At 36.2% G+C, this 20,202-nt stretch overlaps 1 protein-coding gene across 1 annotated transcript in view; it reads left to right on the forward strand.

Moving 5' to 3' along the window:
• Positions 1-15,324: 15,324 nt before the first annotated feature.
• Tmc1 (transmembrane channel like 1) overlaps positions 15,325-20,202 on the forward strand; it is a 108,278-nt gene continuing 103,400 nt past the window's right edge. Inside the window, exon 1 of the mRNA XM_051200167.1 lies at positions 15,325-15,506. Coding sequence (XP_051056124.1) covers positions 15,325-15,506 — 182 coding nt within the window. The remainder of the gene's footprint in view (positions 15,507-20,202) is intronic.

The raw sequence follows: 20,202 nt of genomic DNA on the forward strand, positions 1-20,202 counted from the left end.
AGAGAAACCCTGTCTCAAAAAATAAAAAAGAAACATAATAATAAAAAAGCCACAGATGGAGAGAATCTGGATACTGTACGGTATTATATTGTCTTTGTATTGTTTGACTGCTGAGGAAACAACAACTGTTAAAGGAAATGCTGCTGGATTAATTCAATTTATATATTTTAAAAATGCTTTGACTCAAAAATTTAAGTCTAAGGACAAGTTACTGGGGAAAAGGATTTCTATTTTTGTTTCCACAGAAAATGAAAAGCTGTGGATTCCTTCCAGACTAATGTGGTTTGAGCAAGCCAGACCCCCCTGAAACAGCATTCCTGGTGATCCAACATTCAAAACAGCTTGAACAAGGCAGCCTTGCAGACTGCAGCCAGGATTTCTACATCTTCTTAGGATCCCCCATGACAGCACCCCCTATCAGCAGGAAGTAGTTTGGAAAGAACGATGCCCAAATTCCCAAATATTGATTATAAATGTTTGTTTTCATTTAAATGGACTTGGTTATAAATGGTTAATGATCACAACCAATATCTTTTTAAAGGTAAAAAGGGATTATGGTACAGATATGAAGATTTTGTTATGGAATGGATTTTCATTTATTGATATAAATTTAAGGTCAATTTTGTAATCAAGTATATTTCTCCTCTTGTTTAGGGATTGTGTTTATATAGCTCATTTAAAAATGTAATGTATAATTCAATACAGATTATAGATAGTACCTATGACAGTCAACTCGTATAGTTAAGTTAGTTAAGATTTCTAGATATACAGACATGTATTTGAGATAAATAGGCATTCTTCAAACCTTTCAAAGACCTACAGAATATGGCATTTAAAATGGTTTAGGGTTTTTCTTGACAGTGAGACAAAATTGCTCCTGGCAACACCACCTGTGTCAGAAAGGAAGATGGACCTTGAAGAAAGGAGTTATGAAGTTTGCTCCCAATATGGCAAGACTAGCCATTTGGAGAAGATACTGCTCTTGTCTGGACTGTTTGATTTTATGCTGTATAAACTGGACATGCAGGACCCACAGAAAAGTGACTGCTGATTCAAGATGGACATTGATACAGAGTTCCTGCTTCATGGAAGAGTCTGCCAGACAGTCTGCAGGACACAGAGAAAAATGACTGACAAACTGTCAATACAAGAAGACAGTTTAAAGTTTCCTGCTTTGCTGAAGAGTCTGCTAGGCACACTATGGCCTATGGGCTGAAGATGGAAGATTACAGAAGAACTTCTGGTGACTGACCAGGCAAGATGTCTCTGTCATTTCTAGAGTTTATATATTATCCTTCTGTGGTCTTTGAAATAGTTGAAGACAGATAGTTATGGTTATAGTTTTCCTTAGTTAAGCTTAAAGATAAGTTACATATAGGACCTTAGATTCACAAATATAGGATAGATGATAGAATAGTTTCTTTTAATCTTGCTAAATGCTAATGAACTAAATAGTGTTAATGTGATTCTTACTTGATAACTGTTGTGTAATATATTTTGCTATGTTAAGGTTAAAACCCTTCATTTTATTTTAGACAGAAAAGAGGAGATGATGGGAGATATCATTCTGTATATGTTTCTCATACTGGTTTAATGAATAAAGCACTGTTGGCCAATAGGAAAGGAAGATAGGAGGGACTAGGAGACAAGGAGGAAAGAGGAAGTAGGAAGGAGGTGTTAAGATGGAGAGTCTGGAGAAGGTAGAACCACCAGCCACCTCTCGCTGGTAAGACCACGTGGATATACATAGAAATGGGTTAATAATTAAGACAGAGTTAGCCAAAAGAAACAAGTAACTGGCCAACAGCATAATATCTAATACAGAGTCTCAGTGTATTAATTGGGGCTGGCACGGCTGCGGTATGGCGGGAGGAAAAACCTTACTCCTTACAGTCTTCCACAGTTTCTTATGTTCACCAGAAATTCTGGTAAGCCCTATCAAAGTTACCTCCTGCCACTGGCAAAATCAGGACCCTTTCTTGGGGTTCTTAGTCTCACAAATAAAGGTATTTAAGAATGGACACAAAAGGGAGCTCAAGGACAATGTTATAGTTTATAAGAAAAACTCCAGGGTAGGCAAACTGTATATCTTACCAATTGCCCAGAAGAGGAAGAGGAAGAAGAAGAGAAGGAGCATGGAAACCAGACATGTGGAGGACCAGCAGCCACATGATAGAGAAGAAAAAGCACAAATGAACAAACCAATAGCATTGGCAACAACAACAAAACCAGGCCTTAAGTGAGATAGGGTGCTTTTCTTACCAGAATTCCATATCCTAATAACTCACAGTTGCTGATAGGGACTGTATTAGGGTATAGAATTATGGTAAGTAAAGCATCATGTGTACTCTATCTCATTAAAGGTCTGTTAATTTCTCCTATCTCTTCAGCATACCCCAAGTCTGCCTTCATATAAGCAGTTCTACCTTTCTGAGGGATGTCCCCTTTTGCCAAGTCATTGACCTGACCACCTTGATCTTTAGATCTTCACCCAGGCCAAAAAAATTCATTTTATTGATCAGAGAGAAATGAATGTCTTTCAGTGGCCCCTTGTTGCTACTGTGACCTTCCCTTCTCTGAAGAGGTTGCCCTGAAATAATTTAGGAGTCAGATCAAGCCTGAGAGAACTCAGCCACTGACATTCCTGGCCTTCAGCCAGAACAGGCCCAATAATTTTCAGTTTTCAGCCGAGACATGAATAGAAGTCCCTATCTCCTGTCTTAGAACATTTTCCTTGCATTTCACTACTGTTTGGGTTTTTAATTTCTTAGTGTTCTTACCTGGTCTTAAGGCTTTAAAGATTTTCATGCTAATAATTTCAAATTCATATTTCGAGCCTACTCTTTCTTCTCAACTTCAGGCTGAAATACTCAACCACCTATTTAATGCATGCCTGAATGTCTTAGAGGCATCTCATGTATAAACCCTATCTTGAAGAAAATTGTTACAAAGGCATTCCACTCTTTATGTCAAATAAAAAACTCCTTAGAACAAGGGCATTGTCTTTAAGACTTTACTCATTCCTACCCCAAAACATTTGCTCTGTATAACTTTATAGATATATAACCACTAGCTGAAAGAAAATAGAATTTTCACTTTCCAAAATAATATTCCAGTGTAACAGCATTTCTGTAAGAGCTGAATTTGGTCATAGTAATAAACAATATTGAATTCTTCTGCCCACTTGGTTACTGACACCCTGAAATACAAAGAATGACTTTCAGAGCTGCACATTAAATACGAAAGCTCCAGACAACATCCGCTTTTCTGAATAACTCTGGTGCTTCTGAATTATGACATTTTGCTGTTGTTTCCTTTTATGATTTTTTAATTACTGACTTTATTTGCATGAAATGAGGATCTGGGTTGCCTAGGAGTTCATCTGTTCCTACTGCATATTCTTCTCTTAAATAGGCATGCTCTTGTTGCTTCCAACATTTTGACAGAGCTTGCTATCTTCTCTCCTTTTACTGTCTTCACATCACCCCCAGAGAGAAGTATTATGTTAAAAGACGACCAAGAGAGTTTTCAAAGTAGCCAGTGAATGAGGGTGTGGTAGGATTGGTAATAAACTATAGGGGCTTGCTAAGTAAAAGATGACAGCAATGTTTCCTAAAGATTGTGTGAGAAAGGAAGAAAAATCCTTTACACAGAGTGTGGCTTAGATTTCTTAGCTTGCTTCTTAGCATTGTTTTCAGTGGATGTGAATACAGGGCAGTATTGATGGATACTCTAAAAACCCTATGCAGTTCCATTAAAATCAAGCTTGATCTATGAATTGTGATACAGTCTTGAATCTTGATTTTGTTTACAATGCTGCTGATGCCTTAGTTGAGAGTCTGGGCCAAGAAAAAGATTAGTGATTATTTATAGATGACTATAAAAATGGTCTTGTCGGAAAAAGGAGTACTAGAGCAAAGATAGTACCTTATGAGAGCAAGAGGGGATCATGGACAGACCAGCCTACTCAAGAGAAGGGAGTGGCTGTGTCTGAAAAAGTCATAGCATCTATAAGGAATCACAACTCTATTTTTAGTTCCTCACTTGACACCACAGGGATACTTAGGTTTTATTTAATGGCCAGTTAAAATTATCCTTTCTGTACCAGGGAAGATGATCCTTGACTCTAGCTTTGCTTTCCACCCTGACCCCACCTGGTATTAAAGAAACCCCAGTTTTTTTCTGATGATGTTTTTGTTTAGTTTGTGACCTTTCCTAAAGGTTGGACTATATTTTTGAAGTTTTCTACTATGAAGACTTCTGTTACAAGTAGTTTTCCTGCCGGCCTGGTCCCAGAGCCACACCAGCCCCAAATAATACACAGAGACACTGTATTAGATATAATGCTGTTGGCCTTTTACTAGCATTTCTTATTGACTAGCTCTGTCTTAAATATTAACCAATTTCTATTAATCTAAGTATTTCCATGTTATCTTATCTTACCCAAGAGAGGGTCCAGAGTTCTATCCTATTGGTCCCACATCTTGAATCTCCTCCTACCTCCTCTGGAATTCTCCTTGTCTCCTAGTCCCACCTATTTTGCTTCCCTATTGGCCAACAACATTAACCAATAAGAGAAACCTATTTAAAGAATGACATCTCCCATCATATCCTCTTTTCTGTCTAAAATAAAAGAAGGGTTTTAATTATAACATAGTAAAATATATAAGAAAACAGTTATCAAATAAGAACCAAAGTTAACAATATTTAGTCTATTAACATTTAGCAAATTTTAAAGAAAATATTCCACTATCTAGCCTAACTTTGTAAGTCTAAAATCCTATATGTAACTTATCTTTAATCCTAAGGAAAACTATAACCATAACTATGTCTTCAACTTCTTCAAAGACTGCAAAAGAATAATACAGAAACTCTAGAGATGACAGAGACATTTTGCTACCTGATCGGTCACCTCAAGTTCTGTAACATTTCATTTTCAGCCCATAGGCCATAGTGTGTCTGTCAGACTCCTCAGTAAAGCAGTAAACTTTAAACTGTCCACCTGTATTGGCAGTTTGTCAGTCATTTTTCTCTGTGTCCTGTAGACTGTCTGGCAGACTCTTCCATGAAGCAGGAACCCTGTAGCAATGTCCATCTTATATTAGCAGCCACTTTCCTGTGTGCCCTGCATGTCCAGTTTATACAGCATAAAATCAAACAGTCCAGACAAAAGCAATATCTTGCCCAAATGGCTAGTCTTGCCATATTGGGAGCAAACTTCATAACTCCTTTCTTCAAGGTCCATCTTCCTTTCTGACACAGGTGGTGTTGCCAGAAACAGTTGTGTCTCACTGTTAAGAAAAACCCTAAACCATTTTAAATGCCATATTCTGTAGGTGTTTGAAAGGTTTGAAGAATGCCTATTCATCTCAAATACATCTTTGTATATTTAGGAAACCTAACTAACTTAACTCTGAGTTTTGACTATCATAGGTAACTATCTATAATCTGTGTTAAGTTATACATTACATTTATAAATGAGCTATATAAACAGAATCCCTCAACAAGAGGAGAAATATACATATTACGAAATTGACCTTAAATATGTATCAATAAATAAAAATCTATTCCAAAACAAAGTATTCATATCTATACCACAATCCCCCTTTTACCTTTAAAAAGATTGGGTCATTAACCATTAAAAAACCAATCCCATTTAAATGAAAACAAACATTTATAGACAATATTTGGGAATTTAGGTGTCATTCTTTCCAAACTACTTCCTGCTGGTAGGGGACGCTGTCATCTAAAAAGATGCAGAAATCCTGGCTGTAGTGGTCTGCAAGGCTACCATGTCCCAGCTGTTTTGAATGTTGGATCACCTGGGCGTCTTGCTTGATCAAACCATGTTAGTCTGGAAGAAATCCACAGCTTTTCATTTTCGATGTAAACAAAAGTAGAAATCCTTTTCCCCAGTAACCTGTCCTTGAACTTAAATTTTGGAGTCAAAACGATTTTAAAATGTATAAATTGGGTTAATCCAGCAGCATTTGTTTTAACAGTTGTTGCCATTTCCTCAGCAGTCAAACAATTTAAAGACAATACAATAGCATACAACATCCAGAATCTTTTGTTGTTTCCTCCTTGAGGGTGGTATCATCCCTGGGCTGTTAGTTCAAGGTTCTAAAACAGTAGTTCTTATCCTTTTAAATGCCATGATTCTTTAGGATGATATGGTGACTTACACCATAAAATTATTTTTCTTGCTATTTGATAACTGTAATTTTGCTATTATTATAAATTGTAATGCAAACATGTTTTGTTTTCTGATGGTTGTTGGAGAGTCTGGACCAACAAATTGAGACTCACTGGATTATATGGAAGCACAGGCCAAATAAACCTTTTCCTCTCCAAGTTGCTTTTGGTCATGGTGTTTCTTCATAGCAATGTAATCCAAACTAAGATAGTTGGAGAATGGGCTATGGGTTGATATTTGCTATTGTCCTCTCTGTTTTCATATTCTGTACATTAACAGGACCCTTCTCTGAGAGCAATCATACCCCATCAAAATGTCTTTGTAGGAAATTCTTTGAAGCATTAATTGGAAATAAAGAACATGACTTACTACAGACCATAGTCTTCTCAGATTTGCCTAGCTTCATTATTATACAGTCTCTGTAGCAATATACAAATTCTGTTTGCAACAGAAGGCATGTGTCCACCCTGAACAAAAGAACATTTATTTCCACAGCCCAAGGCTGATGTTGATAGATAACATTTTTGCATATCTTAAATTTTTGATGGAGATAATATTTAAAAGCAAAAAGGCCTTTCACAATAATCTGCTTTGTGAATAAAATTTACATCTCTGGCATGTGTTGCCTTTTTATATGTCTGTCAGGAAAAAGAACCTCTTGTTTTTGAGACAGTCTCATTAGGTAGCCTTACTAGGCCTGGAATTCCCTATGTAGAGCAGGCTGACTTCAGACCCACACAAATCAGCCTCTCTCTGCCTATTAAATGCTGGGATTAAAGATTTTACCTTTGACAGATTGTTTGCCAGTATGGCATTTTTAGATTTATGCCACTCCATCTTAAGTTATGACAAGTTTCTAGACTTTGGTTTTTGGTTCTTTGATTTTGCTTGTGTGTTTATAGATGGTGTACCTGTGTATGTATGTGTGTGTATGTATGTTCCTGTGTGTATAAGCATTCATAGACTTAGAGTTGACATTGGGTGTCTCCCCCAATTGCTCAAAACTTACATATTGAGGAAGTTTCTCCATGGAGCCTGAACTCAAGGATTCTGGTTAGCATAGACAGCCAGCTAGCCAGTTGGCCCAGGGCCTAAGACCCCCAATCTCTGCCTCTAGAGTGGAGGGACTGCAGGAGGCTGCCATACATGTATGGCTTCTCCATTTGTTTTGTGGTTCAAACTCCAATCTGTACACTGCTGCAGCAAGTGCTTGATCCACTGAGCCACTTTCCAGCCCCTAGCTCTTAATTTCCACAAGACAGTTTACAGAGTTCTACATCTGGCACATAGTGATGCCTGTAGTTATGAATTCAACTTTGACATGGGATAATAGTAGGACAATTCCACCAAATCACACATTTTCCCCATATTATTGTACTACTAAAACTTTTTATAACACCATTATATTCCCTTATAGAAATGAAGCATAGCTGACATAAAAATGCTGCCTGAGTTTGGGTATGGAATAAACAGAACTCTTGAATGTTAAAGTCACAGGTTCCCACATTTTTGTGGTTCACACTCTGGAACATTTAGGCTGTAGTGATATAAGGCAGTAACTGAAACAGGGAAGATCCAACCTTGATTATGCTTGTACAGGAAATGTTTTTGATACTTGGCAAAATAGGGCTGAATGAATTATTCCCCATTTTACAGTAGTACATTTGGTTACAGTTATGTTTAGAAACAGGAGGCTGTTACACCCACAAGTGGCCTAGCTGTGTAGGTGATGACATCTTGGCTTGTTAAGTTTTTTTGAGACAGGGTTTCCTATGTAGCTCAGATTGGTCTTGAACTCACGGTCCTCCTGCCTCATTCTCCTGAGCGTTATGATTCTACATGTATTTTTAGTTTTGTAATTGTGTGTCAATTTGTGCCCAGAGAGGATCTTAGGAAACACCAAATGGTAAACAGCAATAATCTGGGATACTTGGCAGGAATGGAATTTGGTTACCAAGTTTTAACTTCCTACATGTATTTTATAATACTTGAATTTTATAATGTGTACCATTGTGTGTGTGTGACCATTGGAGCCCAAAAGAGGACATCAGGTCCCTTGGAACTGAAATTACAGGCAGTTAAAGGCTGCTTTTTGGGTGCTGGAAATTGAAACTTGGGCCTCTGTAAGAACAAAAAGTGCTCTTAACAGCCAAGCCATCTCCCCAGATCCAGGGTTTCTTTTCTTTCTCCTCTCTCCACCCCCGCACCCTGCACAAAAACCTTATGATAGAAATGATTACAATACAGGCAATTATTGACAGTTACACAGGCATTGAAGTAATTTCTGTTCATGTCTCCTTTCTTCAACAGTGCAAATCCAGGTGGAGGAGAAAGAAGACGACACAGACACAGAAGAAAGCTCAAGTAAGCAAGTGTGGGCTCCTTGGGAAGAGCTTCCTGCAGATAGTAGGGGATGCAGCTGCTATCTTGTTCCCTGGATCAGGAAATAAAACTACAGGCCTGTGTGGGCGGGCTTTCTGCTGGTCTCATTGACCAGCCAATAGAACTCTCACTCTAGGTTCTGTTCAGCTGGTGGGTGCACAACCTGCTTATACTCATAAATGCTGTACACATGAATACACACACAGAAACAAACACAACTTGCAAGTTGTTCATCATGAAAATATTAGTAATGTTTAACATTTTCTTTTCTAATTCTGTTCTATTTTTTTCTGGAAAAGCCTTGGCTGATGACAACACGGATTGACTTCATGCTGGGTTGGGTGACACTTGGGAGGTAGCACTTTGAAGGCAGAGGCAGAGTCAATCTTTGTGTAGTAAAGGCTAGAATGGAGTATGTAGTGAATTACTGGCCACTCTGTCTCAATGCTCACACATGCACACACGCACACACGCACTCACCCACACACACACACACAGTCACCTGTCTGTACATGCCCAAGGTGAATTATATACTAGGGTATTTGGGATAACCATGAATCAACTAAAACAAAAGAACATGTTTGTCGTGCTTACCCCATTTCTAAATGATGCCTATGAACTGCTTCATTGTTTTCATTTTGACTTGGCTCAGCTCAAGGGCATAGATCAGGTCCCTTTTCAGGCACCTAGGCCACTCATACACAGGAATATTAGGAAGATCATTATATGAGCAAATGTTTTACATTTTTTTAAAACAAAAATGAAAGAAAAGTACCTGAAAAAGTGTTCATTTTGAGGAACACTGGGCTAACAATTTAATACCCACACATGTTGAGCAGACTGCCAATGTGCCTTGACAAAGAACTCCTTCCCCGTAAATGAAAACTGCCCGGAACTTCACTATGTCTTGGTGTCATTGCTTGAATGAGAATCAAGTCTATTTCAAAAGTGTCACTTAATAGACAACCTTAAACATTCACTAGAAAATATACTAAAGTTTGACTATTTTCTGTTTCTAAATTGAAGCTGGTAATATATATCTGTGTGTGTGTGTGATGTATGTATATATAACTATGGTTTATATATATAAAACCCATGGTTAAACTATTAAAAATTTAGTAATATATATGTTTTATTAATATTTCAGGTAAATTTATTTAAAAACTTCCCTTACCTTCCATCCTCACACCAGCTCTATGGTACATATAAAAAATTAGAGATAGGGTTTTACATATCCCAGCCTGGCCTTGAATTTCCTATGTAGCTGAAGATGACCTTGGCTTTCTGATCTTGCCTCTTGAAGTGTTGGTATTACATGCATGTGTTACTATGCCCTGTTGATGTGTTCCTAGGGACTAAACCAGGACTTTCTACATGCTGGGTAAGCACTCTCCCTGTTTTACATGCCAAGTCAAACTGTTTTTTTTTTTTTTAACATACAATAATTTTATAAAATGACAGGTTTTCTTGTGACATTTTGTACATACAATGTACTTTGGTCATATTTACTCCCAAATTTGATTTTATTATTAACTCTTTTGATTACTATACAAAACAATGGGTTTTGCTATGGTGTTTCTATACACACATGTTGTTTTACTTTGTGCTTTTTCAGCTGCCTCCCCTCTACCCTCTCTTTTTTTGTTATTGTTGGTTTTGTTTGTTTATTTGTGTTGTTGTTGTTTTTCAAGGCAGGGCTTCTCTGTATTGCTTTGGAGCCTGTCCTGGAACTAGCTCTGTAGACCAGGCTGGCCTCAAAGTCCCAGAGATCCACCTGCCTCTGCCTCCTCAGTGCTGGGATTAAAGGCATGGGCCACCAAAGCCCTGCCCCTCCACCCACTTTTTGCTGGGAGTCTTTTTTTTTTTTTTTTGTTAAATATTTTAACCTGGGGTTGGTTGAGGCTATAGATATGAAATATAAGACTATGAATAAAGGCATGTGAAGGTGGCATATTCTTTTAATGCAAATACTCTGGAGGCAGAGGCAGGGTCTCTGTGAGTTCGAGGTCAGTCTTGTCTACAGAGTGAGTTCCAGGACAGCCAGAGCTATACAGTAAAATCCTGTCTGGAAAAAGAAAACAAAACAATCAAAAAAGAATATGGACAGCAGGCTATGTGTTATATTGTACAGTAGATCACCAGGACTTATATTTTGAATTTGCAATTTTTATGTCTATTTATAGAAACCAGCCCTTTCTGGCTCTTCCTAGGTCCTGACAGCTACAGTTCTATTGTTCACCTCTTAGCCTGAGTAATTTAGGCATCTCATATAAGTATAATCATGCATTTTTTGTCTTTCTGTGTGTGGCTTATGTCACTGGACGTAGCATCTTCGGTGTCCGTAGATAGGACAGTATTCCCTGAATTTTATCGTCTAAATATCCTATTACACGAACATAGTCCATTTCCTGTCTCTGCTGATGGATGTTTATGCTGTTTTCTCTAGCTTGGCTGTTGTGAATAGTGAATACTGCTTCAGTGTCTATGAAGTGATAACACTTCTACAGGATCTCAGTTCAGTTCTTTTGAGTTAATGCCTACGACTGGCATTGCAGAAGCACCAGATACTATTATTTTCTGTTTTGAAGAACTCCATGTTTTTCATGGTGGTTGTACTATATTACCTTCCCACCAGTATTGCACGTGGGTTCTAATTGCTTCACACTGTTGCCATCACTTACTATATTTTTTTTTAATTTATCTTAACAAGAGTGAATGAATATCTCACTGCAGTTTTGGTTTTCATTTCTCTATGTCCATTTGTCATTTTGAATATCTTTTTCAGAGAGATCCTTGTTAAATTAATTATTTTAAAACATAAACTATTACCATTATTTTATCTTATTATTTATTCATAGGAGCACCTTTTGTGTCTCAGCTACTAATCCCTTCTCAGATAGTTTGCAAGTGTGTATTTTATTTTGCAGTTCTGTTTTTTTCTTTTTTCTTTTTTTACTGAACCATTTCCATTGTTGCATAAAAGCTTTTCCTATGGCTAAGCACAATGGTTCTTTTCTTGGTGAGTGCAAAGCAAATTAACATGACCCGAGGATAGAGGGATGGAGACAGGTTTACCATCTGCTGCTGGGACAGTGGCATTGGGATTATCCCATAAGCAATGTCTTCTTTGAATGAAGGAAGCCTGAGGCTCTGACATACTGAACTTAAACATATTGGTGTAAGACAGCTCTTCAGAGGTGGCACATCTGGATCATTTTCACTTTAAGATAGACTTCTGGAGGATGCTCAGTTTAAGGTTGCAAGTCAAGGAAGAAAAATAGTCAACACATTCTTGGGTATGATTAGCTAAAAATTGTGGGCAAATGCCAAAATATTCCAGTCATGTTTATTTAGCAAGCATACTGAAGGTGGCCGACAGAAATACTTCTTGGTATACTAAAATACTTTTCTCCAAACTGGTTTTACCTGAAACCATAGGAAAAGGAGATATTTAAGTAGTATTAATGTAGGACTTTGCCTTTAAGGCTACCTTCCTCGCTCAGCTCCTAACTGTATCACTATTTTTTTCTTTTGTTGCTTATACTTTTGATGTCATGTATAAGAAAGCATTACTAAAATCAATATTATAAAGCCTTTCCAGCATATATTTTTGGAATTCTAGAATATTGTCTTACATTCAAATCTAATATATTCTGAATTGATATTTGCTATAATGCAGACAGACAAAGGGTTTAAGACTGTTTTTACAGAGCTAATTCTTGTAGTGTCACTTGATGACTTCAGTTTGTATTCTTTGGAATGTTTTTGGGTATCACTTAATTGTACATATTCATGTTTACTTTGGGGACCTCTGTACTTTCTGTCTACATGGATGTTCTCTTACATCAATAACATCTTGGTTTTATTGCTGAATATTTATATTTTGAAGTAGTGGTATGACACAGCTTTGTTATTCTTTTTAGGTTTTTATTCATTCTTTTCTATGGAATGTGTTTTGATCATAGTCTCCCCATTCTCTTTGACTATCCTCTCCCCTTTTTCAGTGAAATCCTTCCTCTTCCAATCGACCTCCATCCCCTATTTTGATGTCATTTTTTGTTCATGATATGCTGCATACAATTGGAGTTCCCTACATGCTCAATAATTGGGGGTTATTTACTTGATCAAGGGCAAATTACTAGTAGCTGCATCATTGAGATACATGGGTATCTTTCTTCCAACCAATAACTGTCTATAGCTCCTTAGCAAAGGATAGGGCCTTATGAGCCCTCTTCCCCCGGCATGACAGAATATGTAGGTTCTGTGCAGATAGCTGCTGTGAGCTCATAGTTACAATAGTCGGGTTATGTCTAGGAATAAGTTTTTTTTCACAGCATTTCTTCTCATTCTCTGACTCTTACATACTTTCTGTCACTCTCATCTGAACTGTTCCATGATCTTTGAAGGGGCTAATATATATGTCCTGCTTGTTTAAGGCTGAGGCAATCAAACATCAGTCATTCTTAGAACTTTGACTACTTAAAGAATCTCAGCATTGTCTACTGCCTACTGTAAAAACAAGCAAGCAAACAAACAAAAATCAGACAAACAAAAGCTTCTTTGACCAAGGTTTGATCAATTTAATCCATGGATATCAACATAAATATATTTAAAAGCAATTTGACAACATATCTGTTTAGCAAAATAACAGTAGTAGGCCCCCATCACTCAAGGGTCTAACACCTCTCAGCCATGGACTTTTGATGAGGTGCATGGTAGTAGGTATGAATCCCTCCAATGGAACAGATCTCAGATTCAATCAGGAAATAGTTGGTTACAACCATAATAGTAATGCCATTATTGCACCACTGGATACATCTTGCCTGGCAATTTGGCATTGTAGCTTGCAGGATTCTCAATTGTGTTCATTTTAATCAAGAATGCTTTTGCTAATTTGGGCCTTTGGTAATTTCATATGAACTTTTGGAATTTCTTTTCTATTGAAAAAAATTGATATTGAGACTGTAATTGAGTTTTCATTGAGTATTACACTATTATGGCCATTTTTATGATGTTAAGTATTTCAGGACACAGACATATGTACTATGTCTTTTCACTTTTTGAGTCATCTTATCTTTCTTGATCAACATTTTTAAAAAATGTTTCCAGTGTGTAAAACGTCATTTCCTCAATAAAATGTATTCAAAGGTGCTCTATTCCTTTTTGACTCTTCTAATTTATAATTGTCTTATTAGCTTCCTTTTCAGATTCTTCATTCTTAGTGTAAAAAAGTACAACTAAGTTTTATACATCACTTTTGTAAATTTTGTGATTTTTTTTTTACTAAATTCGTTTATTTACTCTAATAGATATTTGTAGAGGTTTTCCACATATAAGATTATGTCTTCTATAAATTTATAGTTTACTTTTGTTCCATTGATATTCTTTTCCTTATTTTCTTTTGTTACCTGATGGTTCGAGTAAGGGCTTTTCAATATTATGCTGAAAGTAGTTTACTACTTTGGCTTGCTCACGATTTTTGAGGGAAAGTTTTGAATTTTTTTCCCCACTGTTGACCATACTTGTAGTGTTTACATATGACCTTTATTATGGTGAAGCAATTCTTTCTATTCTTATTTTGTAAAATCTTCCACATTAAACTTTACATGTCCTGTTTTGGGAAGTGCTTTCCTACATCCATTACTGTGATTATTTGTCCTACGATTATTTGTCCTACATTCTGTCAAGGTAGCAATGCCACATTTGAATCTTACATACTGAACCATCTATATACCATTGATAAATCCTATTTGGTTATGGTATATAGTCTTTTCACTATGTTGTTATAATGGGCTCACTAATGTTTCATTCTGAAATGTTAATCTATATTCATCAGAAATAATTTCTTTAGTCTCTTGGGTATGACAGTGTGTCGGTCTCATGTAGTGAGTTAATATTTCTCCTCTTCAATTTCATAGTGTTTCATAAGAAATTTGTACCAGTTTTGGAAAGCCCCCATTAGAACCTTCAGACAGCACTCTTTCTTAAAGACTGTGGAATTTACCAGTGAGGACAGTAAATAAAGAAATTATGAATTATTTTAAAGGATGGAAAATACAATCTCAGAAAAATAAGAAAGAATTATATGGCATCAACAATGAAGATGAATTAGGTGTGGTACCTGTAGTCCCAGGTACTTGGGAGACAAAGGTAGGACAATTGATTGAACTCAGTAGTTTATACTAGTCTTGTCAAATTAAGCAGACTCCTAAAATGAATACTAAAATACTAGAACAAGGGTGAATCATAGGAAGACTATTAGGATTTAATCAATTTCTCTAAAACTCTTTTGGCTTGTAGACATTTCCCTGTGAGTCCTGGTCTCTGTCCTAGGAAAATTAGTAATAAATAAATAAATAAATAAATAAATAAATAAATACTTTCTAATTTTACATTAAAAATTTGAGCCTGATTTGAATGGTTTTAGAAATCACAATATATTGCTAAACTCCAAGTCAATGATTTATCTTAATAAGCAAAGACTGAAACTGTAAGGATTAATTGCAATGGAGAGACCCATATGTGCGTGTTTGAACAGGTGAACCACAGAGCAAATTAAGTTTGGGGTGTGTGTGTGTGTGGTGTGCCCTTGTATGCATGTGTGCCTCCATGATGTGTAAAGTAATATTTTCATCTTACACTGTTTGTAACTGATAGTTGCAGTGACTGGTTTGTGGGACAGTTCTCAAAAAGCAGAATAAACTTACTAGTGAGAGAAAACAGACACTTTATGATGCTTCTTACTGATGCATCAACTGCTGTGGTCAGGTGAAGAAGAAGATAAACTACCTAGAAGAGAAAGCTTGAGACCAAAGAGGAAACGGACCAGAGATGTCATCAATGAAGATGATCCAGAACCTGAGCCAGAGGATGAAGAAACAAGGAAGGCAAGAGAAAAAGAAAGGCGAAGGAGGCTGAGGAGAGGAGCGTAAGTTATTTCCCTTGTATAGCTGATGGCATTATTATGTAAAAAAAACACACAAAAGAAGATGGTTCTATGTGGGGAATCACTGGACTTAAATCAGTCATTAAAATTACTTCCAGTATGACAGGCTGAATCTAATTTTGCCCTTGTACTCCACTTAAATATATTTAAACACTAAAATACAGTTTTTAAAATTCATACACACTGAGAATGGACTATGAGGAAGTCCCCTATGAATAACTTAAATTGTTACAGGCTTTTACAATATTATGGTTGTTTTAAATATTTAAAAATTATAATATCAATTGTAAACAGTGTAGATTACAATATATAGAAAATTCCAGAAGAATGAGTTCCAGTCTCTTTATCTAATGGAGAAGAATTTGGTAAAATACGACTAAATATAGTATAAGAGCAATGAACAACCTTTTACAGTTTTATAGGATTAGTAATAATGAGTACAAGACAGGGTTGTATGTATTATTCAAAGCCTAAAATGTTAACTGTTAGGAATTTTATAGAAAAAAGTGTGCTCTAACTTCTGCCATAGAAGGTTGGGGATACACACACACACACACACACACACACACACACACACACACAATTTGTTTGTTCTTGTTTTGAAGATGGGGTCTCATTTTGTAAGCCTTGGCTGGCCTAGAATTCACTATGTAAACTAGTCTGGCCTCTGAAGTGTTAAGATTAAAGGTGTGAGCCACCACACTCAGCTCGTATTTATATATATTAAAAAAAATCAGCATCTTTTAGCTCCAACCTTCTGACACTGTAGAGAGTAATGTGTTTAAATGCTATTTTTAAAAGATCTAAGAAAATTTTTTTCTTTTTTGGATTACTGGAAATTTGCAGATGGCAAGGAGGGAAGGAAAGTGTGCCTATACACATCTAATTAGGGAAAACCTAGACGCTTCAAAAAGAATTCAAGCAGAGCTTACCTGTTCTATATTTGAAGGCTACCAGCTTTTGTGGACTACCACCAGGCAGTGAGATCCATTACTCTTCTACTCACTGAAGAATGTTATCACCTCAGTATTGAATACCTTTCAGTATTCAATAACTATTGCATTATCGCAAGAAACAATCATTATTTGATGAAACTGTTTGGAAATTTGTCGGGTAGGGAACAAAGATTTGCATTGATATACTATACTTCCTTTTAGAAATAGCTTAGCTTAAATTTTGAATTTCCCTTCTACTTTTATTTCTGTTTCCTTCTCCTTCAATACCAAGATGTCATTTGCTTTAGATTTTGACTGTTATTTTTATTTGCATTTTCTTTTTAAAAAGTATTTTTAAAAAAATTAAAATGGAATCCAATTCCAAGTCCCATGTAATGTTATAATGATTAGTGCTATTATACAGGTCTATGTCCTGTTAGCAAAATTGACTCTTTGTAGGAGGGATTTCATTAAGAAAACATCACCACTATATACCTGTGTGCTACAAATTCCATAAGAGAATTTGCTTTTCCTTCTCATATATGTCCAATGAAGAGAATCTATCTTAGATGATAGATAAAATAGGCTGGATTCTTTCTGTTTACCTGACCCACTTATAACTCATATAAAATGCCCGGCCTCTGGGAAATAGATCCAAGCTCATCAGCTGGATCTTCTATGAGAGTATCTCATCTCAGGTGTTCACACTTCCTTTTTGTTTCTGAGAATCCTATAGTCATTCTGATGGGAGATGTCATTCTGTAAATATGTTTCTTGTATTGGTTAATGAATAAAGCACTGTTGGCCAATAGGAAAGCAAGATAGGCAGGGCTAGGAGACAGCGAAAGTAAGTAGTAAGGAGGAGTCAGCATGTAGAGACTAGAGAGAATAGTGGTCTGGGCTCTCCGGTAAGATAAGACCACGTGAAACTACTTAGATTAATAGAAATGGGTTAATATTTAAGACAGAGCTAGCCAATCAGAAACTAATAACTGGGCTATAGCTTTATATCTGATGCAGTGTCTCTGTGTTATTTGGGGCTAGCGTGGCAGTGGGACCAGACCTGTAGGGAAAAAAGTACTCCTAACAGTCATTCCTATCTCACAAACTTTCCACATAGCTATGTTATGTTTCCACATAGACTAAAGTTAGCTAACTTTAGTCTCCATGGAATTTTCATATTATATTGTCAAAGCCATAGTGTTCTGTATATTTAATGTTGGTATTCTGACTAATAATTTAGGGTCTATTTTTCTATTGTTTTCTTTATAGATACTGAATCTTTTTATAAGATGGAAAATATGTTTTGAAATGTATTTTTGAAGAAAATTAGTAGGCAAATGAGGACATATTGGCTTAAGTGAATTAATTCAAAACCTTTCTTCTTTAAATGTCCAAGCAAAGCCTTAGGGAGTTTCCCTTACCCTCACAAATATATAAAACCAAGAAAATCTAAGGCTATAATGCTATCTTTGGTGATGGTTAAGACATATTGCCTGGTTAGACACTGTAGAGTATTTCTAGAGATATCACAGGCTTTTCCTGACCCACTTTTAAACGAGTAAGCAAAACATTGGTAGTAGTAAAAATTTAGTATGCTATGCCTTCTTTTTACTCACAACTGTTGGTAAGCTTAAGATAGAAAGTATTTCTTTCACAGAGCAGTTCTGAATTTTAGAAGGTGGAACATATGTCTCTCTCTCTCTCTCTCTACATATATATATATGTGTGTATATATATATACATATATATATATATATATATATATATGGTGGTTCCCAGATAAGCACTTTCTTTGTGATATAGATAGTGTAGATAGTGACTTATCTGTCAGCTACACTTTGAAGTACAGCAGGATCCTCTTGGGAGTCCTGAACAATTAACAACTAAGTCTAAAAATACACAAATTTCAGGTCACTTAGTGTAGGAATACACATCTTATAGACCATGTTCCAGAACACTTTGATTCAATTACTGGGTTCAGGGTGATAACTCAATGTTATTCAGGAAAATTTGAGACATAAGCATTTCTTCAATAAATATTTATACAGACCTCCAAATTTTTAGTACAGTAAGGGAGAAGCTACCCAGATGCAAATTATTATGAAATAAGATAGGATATACATTCTGGAGAAAAAAAGTTTGAACTAAGTATATGGAGGCTAAGAGAAATAGTTTCTGGAAAATCAGGGCTACACAGGAAGTAGGAAGTAGGTTAGTGTCAGAAAGGTATGTTAAATGGTCTCTTGTACTTCGAATATAAATTTATAAGCTTTGAGGCCATTCATACATTGATTGGCTCTTTCATCCTTATGGAGACTTTTATATATGATCCATGGTGGAACTTAGTAATGTAGTATACTATAGTTCTTAATATACACACGTGTTATTCTTGGAATAGTGGGTTGATTAAAGGCTTGAAATATTGTATAATTAAATTACTAATCTTAAAGATCTCTTATGATGAATTTTTAAATGAAACATGTTCTTATCTATAGCTACATGGAAACAAGTTCAATTATTTTGTTAAAAACTATGTAACCTTTCTAAGACTAACCAACCCAACCTGTATATTGCTTCTGATTGTCTCAAGAATTTTATGCCATTGTTATACAGTATCGCAGGATTTTGTATAATAAATACCATTAATAAAAAGGAATTATCTAATAACAATCTAAATTACATCTTAGTGAGTCTCCTTGCATAGTTGAGCCAAGAGTGCTATTTTCATCAAAATATATTTCCCAGTTTGCTTTCTGTTGCTGGGATAAAACATTGACCAGAACAACTTAAGGAGGGAAAGGGATCCAATGATTCTCAAAGTTCCTAAAGCTCATGTTGTGACTCCCAACCATAAAATTATTTTTGTTGCTACTATGTTACTGTAAAGTTGGTGCTGTTATGAATCATAATGTGGATATCTGATATGTGACCCCTGTGAAAGGGTCATTTGATCATCAAAGGGGTCATGACTCACTTGTTGAGGACCCCTGGTTTAAGCTTTCTCTTCACAATCTATCATTAAGGAAGGCAGGGCAGGAAACCAAGCAGGAGCAAAGGTAGGAACCATGGAGGAAAGCTGTTTACTGACTTGCTTCCCCTGACTGGCTGATGAAGCTACCTTTCTTATGCAGCCCAGGCCCATCTTCTAAGGCTTACCATCCTCTGCAGTAGGCTGGGCCTTCCTGCATCAAATAGGAATCAAGAAAATGTCTAACAGACATGCTTCCAAGCCAATCTGATAGAAGCAATTCCTCAAATGAGGTTCACTCTTCTTAAGTGTGTTGAGTTGACAAGCAAGTTTGCTCCCCAAATAGACTACCACTAGAAGGTGTTATTCTTAGGGGTAATCTGAGTTTTTATTTGAGGAATGAAGGCATTATTGACAACTAGTAAGAGATTACAAAGTCATTTTCCAGCCTGGTTTGCAATCTGCAAATGTGTCCTCCTACATTATAATTAATCATTTAAAATTGGCTTTCCCCCTATAACTATTGTGTCCAGTAAGAGTCTCAGTAAACTATAGAATATGTTTTCAACAATAATGAATAGTTTCCAATCTTTTTTTCAGGCTGGCTCTAGTGAGGATAGAGACTTCAACCACAAATTGAATACTGAAAATTTTGTATGAGAGTTGTTAGTATTATAAATAAAAGACTTGTTAACTCATTCTTTGGTAAAGGCAAGCAGGGAAGTGAAATATGATGGCAACATCTGTCTAAGGCAGCTAGCATTAATGAGCT

This window comes from Phodopus roborovskii, unplaced genomic scaffold (assembly GCF_943737965.1).
Source record: "Phodopus roborovskii unplaced genomic scaffold, PHOROB, whole genome shotgun sequence".
NCBI lineage: Eukaryota > Metazoa > Chordata > Mammalia > Rodentia > Cricetidae > Phodopus > Phodopus roborovskii.